General features: G+C 43.4%; 1 protein-coding gene across 1 annotated transcript; it reads right to left on the minus strand.

Annotated features, from left to right (window-relative positions):
- Nucleotides 1-1,475: 1,475 nt before the first annotated feature.
- On the minus strand, nt 1,476-2,069 carry LOC130744576 (uncharacterized). The gene has a single exon (XM_057596752.1). It carries the CDS (start codon nt 2,067-2,069, stop codon nt 1,476-1,478), a length of 594 nt encoding a protein of 197 aa, XP_057452735.1.
- Between the last annotated feature and the right edge of the window lie 10,462 nt (nt 2,070-12,531).

Raw genomic sequence — 12,531 nt, forward strand, 5'->3', positions numbered from 1 at the left:
GAACCCGCAAGACGTCGCCCAGGAAGCTGTGTCAAATCTTCTCCGTGCCGGCTGTCTATTCGCCCAAGTGGCCTGGCAGGCGTGGCCTCTTACCGGAATTGCTAGGCTTCGCCAGGAGGTGGAAAAGCTGCGCTCTGATAACCTTCAGGCTAATGACACCTGCTCCAAGCTGTCCAACCAGTTGGCGGCGGAGGAGGGTAAGGCAAAGAAGATGCGGCAGAAACTCAAGGAGGCGAAACTTGCGTTGATAAGGGCGAACGAGAAGAAGGAAAAACTTGAGGCCCAGATCGAGGGGCTCCGACGGGACCTTGACGCCAAGGAGGTCACTGCTGCTTCTCAGGAGGAAATCCTTGCCGTTAAAGACAAGGAGATCGCTGTCTTGCGTGAGGAACTAGCTGGCAAGAGTGAGACACTTTCCGAGGCTCAGTCGGATTTGGCATCCAAGTGTAAACTTTTGGCTGACAAGGAGGCCCAAGCCACCGTCCTGGAAGAGAAAATAAGGAAGGAGGCTGCCCATGCGGCGGCCCAGGAGCGTGTCTGCGGCTTCCTTATCGCCAAAGCTCAAGTCAAGCACCTCCATCCTACTATCAACCTTGACTCCTTGGGAAACTTTAAAAGGGTTACCCCCGCTGGGTTGGAGGGTCTAGAAGACCCACCGGAGGTTGCTGATGTTGATCTCGGGGACGCTGTGGAACAAGAGAAAGAGATATGATGTTAACTTATTTTGAATAATTGTAATGCTACTTCTTTTACTTTGTTTGATCGTTGTATTTTCGACTTTAAATTAATCAATTCAGTTTTATTTCCTATGTCTATTTTAACGCTTCTCGAAGTTTTCTCTCGCTTTCTCTCGCACCCCCTTTAGTTTCCTTGTCCCTGAATTACGTTCGACGACATTGGTGGTGTGCTGGGTTTAACTAGGACTTTTACTCAGTTTTTGAACTGAGGCTTTGTTCACACCATGTTTCCCGTAAGATCAGGTGTGGCCTGGCCAGCTTTGCTTGGCGAGGACTTACAGTTGCTCGGGTCCCAATGGCCATATGGGTTGCCCGAGACTTAGCCTAGTTAGGTTTGCTCGCCCATGTTTCGGGGAGGCTGTATGGATAAGAAGCTTATCCGCACACATCGCCGAGGAGTGACGGCAAGTTGCGTCGGCTTTTCCGGAGTGATCCCCAGACATCAAGGTCGTGTTGGGATCGCCACCTTTAGGAAATTTTTCCCACCTAGCTCTTACCGCAATTTAGTGTGATTGAAATGACTTGATACAATTTTTGTATTTTCAATCAGACGTTGTAGTCAACAAACTCCCGAGATGGAGAACTTAAACGTGTCTTTGTTTTTACTATTTAGGCGTTTTTGCCAACAAACGCCCGAGGTGGAGAACAAGAATGTGTTTCTTCGTTTTTAATCCGACAATCTTCATGAGTCGCGCTCAGTTGCTCGCCCTCGTGCCAAGCCGGGTTCTTCCTCAATCTTCAACTGTAATAGTACCTCAAGCTTGCCGCATTCCAAGACCGCGGAACTCGCCTCCCATCTAAGCTCTCGAGGTGATAGCCCCCCTTTCCTGATACCTTCAAAATCCTGTAAGGGCCCTCCCAGATTGAGTCCAACTTGTTCCCTGTGTTCCCGGTTCGTTTCTTAAGCACCAAGTCCCCCTCCTGCATCGCCCTCGGGCGGACCTTCGTGTCATATTTCGCTGCGGCTCGCTGCTTCATCGCGGATTTTCTGATACGAGCCTCGTCTCGCGTTTCAGATAACAAGTCTAGCTCCACTGCCATGTTGGAAGGATTCTGGCCCTCGAACTGCGGCGCTGTCCTCCAAGAGCTGTTGTTTATCTCCACGGGCAGCATGGCGTCCGCCCCGTAGGTCATCCTGAAAGGAGTCTCCCCTGTGGTTGAATGTTGTGTTGTCTTATAGGACCAAATCACAACCGGGAGTTCGTCCAACCAAGCTCCCTTTGCCTCAAATAGTCGGCGCTTCAAACCCCGCAAGATTACCTTATTTGCTGATTCTGCTTGCCCATTGGTCTGAGGGTGCTCCACTGAAGAGAATCTTCTCTGGATACTCATTTCCTCACAGAATTCCCTTGCTTGATTACTCGCAAATTGCGCTCCATTATCTGAGACAATCACCCTTGGGACGCCAAACCGGCACACAATTCTTTTCCAGTAGAAGTTTACGATCTTGCCTGCGGTAATACTTGCCAGGGGCTCGGCCTCTACCCACTTGGTAAAGTAGTCCACCGCCACGAGGATGAACTTCATCTGCGACCTGGCGGTAGGGAAAGGTCCGACAAGGTCAACTCCCCACATGGCGAAGGGCCATGGCGAGCTGATCGTGGCCAGCTGCTCTGGCGGGGCTTTGGGTAAGTTTGCGAACATTTGACACTTTTCGCATTTCTTTACAAATTCCGCACAATCTTTTCTTATCGTGGGCCAGTAAGATCCCGCCCTGAGGACCTTGCTTGCCAGAGATCTTCCTCCTATGTGGCTGGCGCAAACCCCCCCGTGAACCTCTGCCATAACGGTCTCATACTTCCCGGGCGGGAGACACCTTAGGAGGGGCGAGCTAAATCCCCTTCGGAAAAGCATTCTGTCAAGCAGTGTGTAATGCCCCGCTTCTCGCCTTTGCTCATTTGTGTATTTCACTACCCCACTCGGCTCTCCTGCCAAGATGTCCACGATGGGGTCCATCCAAGTCTCTTGGCGGTCAACAGAGGCTACCAGCTCTCCCTCTATACTTGGATTGGCAAGTGTCTCCTGAATCACACTCAGATTATTTCCAGGCTTCCGGGTGCTTGCCAGTTTTGCCAGGGCATCCGCCCTTTGATTCTTCGTTCTCGGCACGAACTCAACCACTACCTCCCGCAATCGACCCATCAGGAGCCGTGCACGCTCCAAATACTTTATCAAAGCCGGCTCCTTCACCTGGAATACTTCATTTTCACTTGATTCGCCACCAACAGCGAATCTGTCCTAACCAGCAGACTATCAATCTGAACCTCGATGGCCAACTTCAAACCTGCGATCAAAGCTTCATATTCTGCCTGATTATTGCTAGCTTTAAACTGAAATCTTAGAGACTGCTCTAGTACTAACTCCCCAGGTCCTTGCAGTGTGACCCCTGCTCCACTTCCATTCTCATTCGATGACCCATCAAAGAACATCGTCCATTGCGTATTTACTCTCTCGCCGACTTCCGGTGTTAATTCCACCACAAAATCAGCTAAAGCCTGCGCTCCGACCTTTCCCCCTTGTCATACTGCAAACTTTATTCCGACAGCTCCACCGACCACACGATGAGCCTTCCTGATAAGTCCGACTTCTGCAACACCTGTCTCAAAGGTAGGTCAGGTTTTACTTTTACCTGAAAGCTCTGGAAGTAAGGCCTTAGGCTTCTGGCGGTAACGAGTACGGCGAGCGCCGCCTTCTCTATCTTATAGTACCTGATTTCCGCCCCCTGGAGTGTATGGCTTACAAAGTAAAATATTTTTTACTCGCCATCTACTTCTTGGAGAATTACTGAGCTGATTGCGTGGTCGCTGACAGAGAAATACAAATGTAAAGGAAGGCCTTGGACAGGTTTCGATAGAATAGGCGGTGCAGACAACATCTCCTTAAGGCGTTTGAAGGCTTCCTCGCATTCTGGACCCCACTCAAAAGTTGTGTTTTTCTTAAGGCACTTGAAGAACGGAGCTGACTTGTCGCCCGAATGAGGGAGAAACCTGGAAAGGGCCGCAATCCGCCCCGTCAGGCGCTGCACCTCTTTCACACTGCTTGGGCTCTTCATTTCCTGAATTGCTTTACACTTATCTGGATTGATTTCAATTCCCCTCGATGTTATCATGAAGCCTAAGAACTTCCCACCTTGTATCCAAAAGAACATTTTTCCGGATTGAGTCTCATGTTGTGCTTTCGGAGCTTGCCAAAAGCTTCTGACAAGTCCTCATGATGATTCGTTCCCAAAACGGACTTTACGATCATGTCATCGACGTAGAACTCCATGTTCCTCCCCACTTGATCTTCAAAAACCATATCCATCAGTCGTTGGTATGTCGCTCCGACATTCTTCAATCTAAAATGCATTGTTTGATAGCAGTAATTCACTCTGGCGGTCATGAAAGTTGTCTTGTCTTCATCTGACGGGTGCATCTTGATTTGGTGATACCCTGAATAGGCATCCATCAGACTCAGCAGCTCATTTCCGGACGCTTCATCCACCAGTTTGTCTATGCTCGGCAACGGGTAAGAATCCTTCGGACATGCTTTGTTCAGATCCGTGTAGTCCACACACATGCGCCATTTCCCATTTGCCTTTTTCACCATTACCACGTTCGCCAACCATGTTGGATATTTGATTTCTCGAATAAAGTCCGCCGCTAGCAGTTTGTTTATCTCTTGTTGAATCGCTTTTTCCTTTTCGTCACCCATTCGCAGGCGTGTCTGGGTTACTGGTTTGATTCCGGGATTTAGTGCCAGCCTATGGCAAATGAAGTTTGGGTCTATTCCCGACATGTCTTTGTGACTCCAAGCAAAAAGATCCAGATTTTCGCCCAATAGCTTCGATAACCTCTGTTCTTGATTCTCAGTCAGCCTGCTCTCGATTTTGAGGACTTTCTCGCCAAATTTCAGTTCCTTAGTTTCTTCGATTGGTGTGGGCCTGTTGACGCGTCCCTCGCCTCTCGGATCTAGGTTTTCTTCTGGCACATCGACCTCGTTGCATCGGTGTCCTGTCGAGGCATTCTTTTTCCCATATCGTTCCCCTGCGTTGCAATAGAATTCTCTTGCACTCTTCTGATCCACAACAACTCTCCCGATACGCCCATCTGGTAACGGATACTTGACCGCCAAATGTGCTGTTGAGATCACAGCGCACAGTCGGTTCAAGGTATTCCGGCCGATTATCATGTTGTAAGACCCCGCCGCTCCTAGGATTAAATATCTTACCTTCAGCGTCTTAGCGTTCTCAAACTCGCCAAATATAGTATCAAGGTCGAGGACGCCCTTTACCCACACTTGTTCGCCCGAAAACCCCACAAGAGTCCCTGCGTAGGGAGTGAGGTCTCCCTCGTTCAAACCGAACCGATCAAACGCATTATCGTAAATGATGTCCGCCGAACTCCCTTGATCTAGAAGCACTCGTTGTACATTGATCTGGTTGACATAGAGTAGGACTACAATCGGGTCGTCTAGGTGCGGCTTTATTCTGAAGAAGTCAGTGGACGAAAATGTAATGTCTGGGTGCGAAAAACCGAAAGGAACCTCCGTGACCGCGTTCACCGCCCTAGCGTATCACTTTCTTGCTGCACTAGTGACTCCACCTCCGCCAAACCCTCCGGCGATCGTGCTTACTTCTTTAGACGTTGAGGCCTTATCGCCCTGAGCTCTAATAGGTTTCCCCACCGCTATCAGCTTCTCAACCGCGCGCTGCAAAGCATGACATTCCTCTGTAACGTGGCCCATTGCCCGGTGGTAAGCGCACCATTCGCCCCTTGGCTCGCCAGCCATTCGTGTTGCCCGCGTTTCCTGGAAATTTTCTGTCAGGCAAGATATATTCGCGTACACCGGCTTTTCCTTTCGAGAGAAAAGTCGCCACTCCCGTGACGATTTCCGGTAATTTTTCCCCTGTGACGTTTTAAGCTCCGCCACTACCTCTGCCCTTCGAATCTCCCTATCCTGCTGCTCCAGGCGGCTATTAACGTCGCGAATTAACCATCTCCAATCTCTGTGAGCGTCCAACGCCTGAGTTGATAGCAGTTCACCTCCCGAGACTTCCACCGAGGGGACTGAGGACTCCTTTCCCTCACCGCGCTGCCTTCCACATACGCGACGCGATGGCGGACCGCACGCGTGTTCCAGCCTTCCTCCACTTCGTCGACGATGTGTCTCCATCAAGCTCCACCAATGAACTAGGAATTCAACCAAAAATCAAAAAACTGAAGAGAATTGCACGGAAAATCGAACTTCTCTCAACCAAATCACAATCCACGTAGTCCGAGAATTGAAATCTACCGATCCCCACGGACGGCGACAAATATTCTATCAAAGAACATAGAGATGAGGTACGGTACCTATAGTGAAAGGATCGTGATGTGAGAATCTAGAGAGAGTAAGAGCGTAATCGCTTAGAGAGAGAAAGTAACTAATTTCAATCTTGTTATTTCTCAAATGAGCTAAGAGTCCCTTACAATTGGTAACCGTCCCCTAATTATAGGTTTGGGGGTTGGGCTTGGCGCCCCTAACTTCTCTTAATGGGCCAGTTGGGCCTCTCGGGAGAAAGCCCAATTTCCTGGCTTGCACGTCGCCCTGGGCTAGCGCGCCTGGGCGAGGGACCCTAGGGTCTCGCCCAGTCCACTCTCCTTCTTGAAGATTTGACTCTTCGGCTTGTCTTGATTTCTAGCTTCTGGTAGACTTTGATCGTTGAAGGGGATTCAATAGAGGTTGGATAGTTGATAGCAGAAATCTTCAAGTCTTTCTTATATACTCCTTGATCTTCTAGGAGAGTGATTCTAGATGTTGGAGCTTGTTCTTCACAAAGATTCTAGCCATTGGATCAAACAATGCTTTTGTGTACTTGATGTCAGTTGCATTAAACGCATGACACTTATTGATGAAGACCTTTAGCATAAAAGATGTATTATGTTAGCTGGTAGGTAGCATTGGTCTTTGCTTTTATCCGCTGATGAGCAAATATGACCACTTAATGGCGACAATGTTGTACTTCAGCTTTGCCTATTGTGCTTTGTTGGATCACATGCTCTTCCAACAAGACTTATTCTCCAAGTTTGTCTGAGATATGACGCTCATTCTTCAGACGATCTTTGCTCTATAGATGGTCTTCTTCCTTCCATTGATCATTTGAGTGAGACGATATGCTTTGAGCAGTAGAATGCAACTTCTTCTTTGGGACTGAACTGTCCTTTTGTGTAAGACGATTGGCTTGGACAGAACAAGGTAGGCATAGATGATAAGTCAAAGTGTTCCTGAAATATGAAATTTTAGCGTTTCACTTATGCCCTTAAAATTGTTATCGTACAAAACATGACAAACGATATGAATAAACGTTTGTACTTAACAGAAACTGATGCTACCGAGGTAACGTAAATAAGCACTCTTAAAAGCTAAGATATCCTTTGACTCGTATTTTTTTACCTTAAAAACTACTTTTAACTTATTGATCAAAATAACAAACTTTAGAAAAAAACTAAAAGATATTTTTGTCAGACTTGTTTATATCTTAAAAGCTAATTTTAATTTAAAAGTAATTTGTCATTAATTCGCGAAGAGTCGATGGTGGACAGGTCAAGTAGCAATGGTGGTGGAGGGCGGTGACGATAGTGGTAGTGGTGGAGGGTGGTGGTGATAATTATCATTTTTTCGTATATTTGGATATAATTGTGACACATATTTGACATGTATGCTTGAACTATTGATCATTTAATCTCTCAAATGATTGGTTTGTTGAACGCCTAGTTTAAGTATAGATATTGTGTAGAAATTATGTTTAATCCCTCAATTATGATTCAGGATAAAAGCATAAAGAAGATCAAAAAATATCAAACTTAAAGTTCATCCCACATGAGGGATGATGTAGAAAATGAAATGTAATGAAGAGGCACAAGAAATGGGGAGTTTGAATTGTGTTCCAGTAAAACTTGAGATTACGAACGATTATAAGTTTATAAGACGTTTTGGCAATCATTTAGTGCAGCGGATATAAGAGTATAAGATAGTAATCGATAAGAACACAACAATATCATGGTTCACCCATAAACCATGGGGATGTCCAATCTTTGACTTATCCAAGATTTTCACTATCAAGTTTCAAAGACTTCTCCTACAACAAGTATTCAACATGATTTCTCCCACAAACAAGTATTAGATAGGACACTCCTCCCAAACAAGTATTATCAAGGACTTCTCCTTCACCAAGTATTTTACAAGACTTCTTGATGACCCGGATTTAGTCTTGTTTTTAGGGTCATTTCTTTGTAGGTTTTGAGTCTTTTTCTTGTGTCGCATGTAGTGTTTCATGCATTCTCATGCATTTTTGCCTTTCTTTGTGTTTTTACTTTGTTTTGGTAATTTCATAGTTTTATAGGGACTTTTCTTGCATTTTAAGTAAGTTTAGGACTTGCATAATTTTCCTATTTTATTTGAGGGTTCTCTTTGCTAATAGACTCTTGGAGCTCCTAGATATTTCCCTGGCTTTGAGTTTAATTAATCAGGTCTGAAACTGAAGGAGAAGGAAGGTCAAGAAGCTTGGTGAATTGAAGGGAGGCTTAAAGAGGCTTGAAGAGGAGTAAAGAGGAAGTTAAAAAGGTTTTCCAGCGAGCTTGGAGCGCCTAGGCGTGCTCCATTGGCGCCAATTGCTGTTTCCAGGGTTTTTGGAATTGGCGCCTAGGCATGCTTAATTGGCGCCTAGGCGCCAATTGCCTTCCAGAGGCACATTTTCAGCTTGAATTGGTGCTCAGGCGTGCTGAATTGGCGCCTGAGCGCCCGAAACAGCCCAAACTCGTGATTTTTGTCTATAGATAGGATTCTAGTCATTTTCTCTTGTATATTTTCATACTTTGTAAAATTCAGAGGTAGAGGATCATCTAGGAGAGTGAGAGAAGGCTTCCAAGCTTGTAATTCAAGTTCTTAGTGCCATGCTTGACTAATCTCTCTTCTTATGCTTTGGTTTTCATGTAAGACTTTTAATATTTGAGTTATAATCTTAAGTTCTTTCCCACATGATCTTATTCTTTCCTTGAATCCCATTTTCTGAATGTCAATCTAAGCTTGTATGCATGCTTGCTTTATGCTTTTCTATAATCAGAATGGAAGTTTGTTATAGATTAGGGCACCGATTTGGGATTACCCCTTCTATGCTTGCTACTAGGAATAGAGGAAGGGTTGGGGTTTGTTGGCCTGAAATTTATAATCTTTATGCTTCAAACAAATGTTTAAGTACACAAGGAATTGGGCTTATCTTTTGGTTTGAAAGAATTATCTATTTGAGGCATCGATAGGTAGTTTCTTAGGCTAGAACAAGAAGGAGAGATTCATGAGTTCATGTGCATAGAATGATGTGCTTAAATTGACTAGTTGAACAAGAACCCAAAGCATTTCCATATCTGTTTTTCTTATATTTTATCTTTGCTACATCGACATAACTTTATCTTAATAAAACAAACCTTCATACTCAAGGCTTGAACCAAATTCATTCACTCACAATCCCTGTGGTTCGATAATTAAAACCGAGTTGATTCGTACACTTGCGGATTTGCCAACACTTCTCCTAAGATCTTTTCCAAGATCTTTTACAAGACATTTTGCCAAAAAGAAGTAGTATGTAAGTTGGTGGGTAGCATTAGTCTTTGCATCTATCTGTTGAGGAGAAAAAGTGGCACTTTGATGGTGACAATGTTGTACTTGAACTTTGGCCATTGAGCTTTGTCAGATCACGTGCTCTTCTACTCTTCTAACTTCTTCTCCATGTTTGGCTGAGATCTTTTTGTGATTCAAAGATGGCGCTCATTCTTCAGACGATCTTCCCTTGTTAGACGATCTTGAACTGTCGTAAGTTGTTTAGATTGGGACAACACATCATAGACATAGAAGATAAGTCAAAGTGCTCATGAAATATGAAAATTTTAGTATTCCACTTATGCCCTTAAAATTGTTATTGCACAAAACATGACAAACAATGTGATTGAACGTTTGAACTTAACAGAAAAGTGATAAAAATAAGAATGACACAAGGAATGGGGGTTTGAATTGTGTCTTGTTAAAGCAGCTTTTTAAAATTTTCTTGTAAAGATATAAGTTGTTATATCATATTTTGAGAAAAGAATTTTGTGATTAAAGTGATTTTCAACGATAAAGAACAACAATATGCGAGATAAGCTCAAGAGATTTTTATCCTAGTTCACCTAATATCGGCGAGCTACGTATAGGCCTTGCCTTCCACCAACATTTTCACGAAACAAGTATTAAACAAGACTTCTCCCAATATTAGACAATACTTCTCCCTACAAGTATTCGAAAAGACTTCTTCCAACAAGTATTCAACAGGACTCCTTCCAGTATTCGACAAGACTTCTCCCAACAAGTATTCAACAAGGCTCCTCCTAGTGTTAGACAGAACTTTTCCCAAGTCCAACATGATTTTTGTTCTACTTTGAATCTCTTCTTCAAGAGTGATGTAGAGTGTTTAAGATCGGGTTACTCTTATAAATGTGTATGAATGTGACACTAATAGGTTCAAGAGTATTTCAGAGAGGATTTGATGATTAGATGCTCTGAATCTAACTGAACAACTTGCTTTGATTTTTGGTTTGAATGCTTATAGGATAGATGAAGTTCTTGACTTGTCCAGTTGTGAAGTCTTCTTTATATACTGCTCCATATGAATGGTTTGAACGCTGAAGATCCTCGATACTTGATCGTCCATACTTCTACAGAGTACAACGGTCATATGTCTTGCATTAAATGTTTTTGCCCATTGTTGTACTTGTTTCAGAGAAGATCTTTTAGAAGGTGATCCGAGTGTTAGGTAGGATTTCTCGAGCAATGGATCTTCTACCCTTTGGATGAAAGTCTAGGGTTGATCGGTGGCTGTCCGATTTGACTTGATGACTTGATGTGACAACTTTGCGCTTTCACCTTTTTCTTCTTATTTCTTTGTAGCTCGCGTGATTAATTCTCTTTCCTCGAGCTCTGACTTAGTTGCTCTAACAGATATACTTTTATTGCTTCAATAAAGTGCAACGTTCCCTTTGAGTGACTTGTCGCCGTTTATGTAGTTGGAGGTTGTAGGCTTCCGACTACGTTGGTTTTCAAGGGAAGATGAGATATGTGAATGACGATTCCTCTTTCATTTTCACTAATCCTTCGAACTACACAAAGCATAAACGTTGTTTTCCGTGAAATGTCAAAACAAAGGATCTTTTTAAAGAAATTTGTATACCTCAAGATGAGACAGTTAAGAATGTTGTTATTATTCAAAACTTCTTAAACTTAGTGTTCTGACAAGGGTTTCCAAAGGGGTCGGAAGCATAAAAGACTATGAAAAGGTATATAGTATTATTTCAGTGTCTATCAGATTATGTACATAGGAGGGGGAAGTCTTCCTTATATAGCAGGTCGACCTCTGAACCCTAATCAACATATTTATTACAACTGACCAATCATGCCTGTTCATGGGGCGTAATCACTATTGTGTCGGTTGACATTTGAATCAATCTCGTTCATCAAGGAAGCCCTTCATCACCTTGTCGGCTGACTTGGGGCCAGGCTCTGTTGGTCAGCAACAGTCATGACCTTTGACCAAGCGCGTGATCAACGGTCGGTCTACTTCCTCATCAACGGCTGGATGTCTTCGTAGTTGAGTGTGATTTTACATTAGTCTTCTAGCATGTAAGTCCATACTTCACCTCCCAGCCCAAGCTTTGGATGGCAGTCTGGCCTTTCGGTAGGGACCTGACCATCTATTCCAAAGTCCATGACGGTACACTTAGGATTAGAGATTTTATGAATGAATCGTTTGGACTTTACAAAAAAGAGTTGGGTGAGCTTTAGAGGCTGTTTGGCAGCCAAGACAATTAAGAAAACCTCTTATTGAAGGAAAAAGTAGAACTGGGCATAAATCAGAGGTCGTTGAGCGACCAACACGTCATTCTAGGTGGGGATCCTATAAAAATCGGGGAGTAAAATAAATACTTTCAATTGTCTTTGTGATTTTTAGTTCTTTGCACCTTAAATAAACAGAAAACATGGAGAAAGCTAGGAGCACTTGGAGAGGAGGATTCAATACCGAATTTGACGACGAGACATCGCGAAGTCTTCATTGCTATTTCTTCTTCTTCTTCATGATTGTAAAGTTATCCATGAAAATGGATAGCTAATCTTTCTTTTGTTGAGATTTGATATAGTTGTATGATACTTATGTTTTCTATGTGATTTTGTTCAATACAAAAGCATGCTTGATTTAACTTGTAAGTGGAAGCTACAACTGCAATGCTTGAGTCTGAACTATAGTTAATCACATAATAATCCTAATTACTAGACACTGAGTTAGTTTTGTTAGTTGAAACTTATAACAAAACTTTAAACACCTAAACTTCATGATCCCTTTATTTCTTAATCATGTCTGACATCAATGTTTAGGATTATAGAGTTGTTGCTATCCACTCAGGCAAGACATCGATGACATGTTGTTGAACTGATGTAGATGAATCAAATGCTTTAACATTTTATGAATTTGAATCACTAGAGTGCACAAATGTCTTTCAATGAAGTCTTATCCTAGCAAAATCTCATACTTGTTATTTCTCCGTCATTTTACTTATTTTCATATTTATTTCCATGTATAAAAAATTAAACAATCTCTAGAGAAATCATCATTTAATTTTTTTAACTATTGACAGACATAAGTATCACACCTCTCACGGGATCGAAAGAGTAATACAAACAAGGCAAAATAACCCTTATCAGTGGGTGATGCGCTAGTGGTGGTGGTGGAGGTGAGTGTTACCTGGTGGCAATA

The sequence above is a fragment of the Lotus japonicus genome, chromosome 1 (genome assembly GCF_012489685.1).
Source record: "Lotus japonicus ecotype B-129 chromosome 1, LjGifu_v1.2".
Taxonomy (NCBI): Eukaryota; Viridiplantae; Streptophyta; class Magnoliopsida; order Fabales; family Fabaceae; genus Lotus; species Lotus japonicus.

Coding starts and splice junctions, on each gene's coding strand:
- LOC130744576 (XM_057596752.1), bottom strand. CDS start 2,069: ATGAGTATCCAGAGAAGATTCTCTTCAGTGGAGCACCCTCAGACCAAT.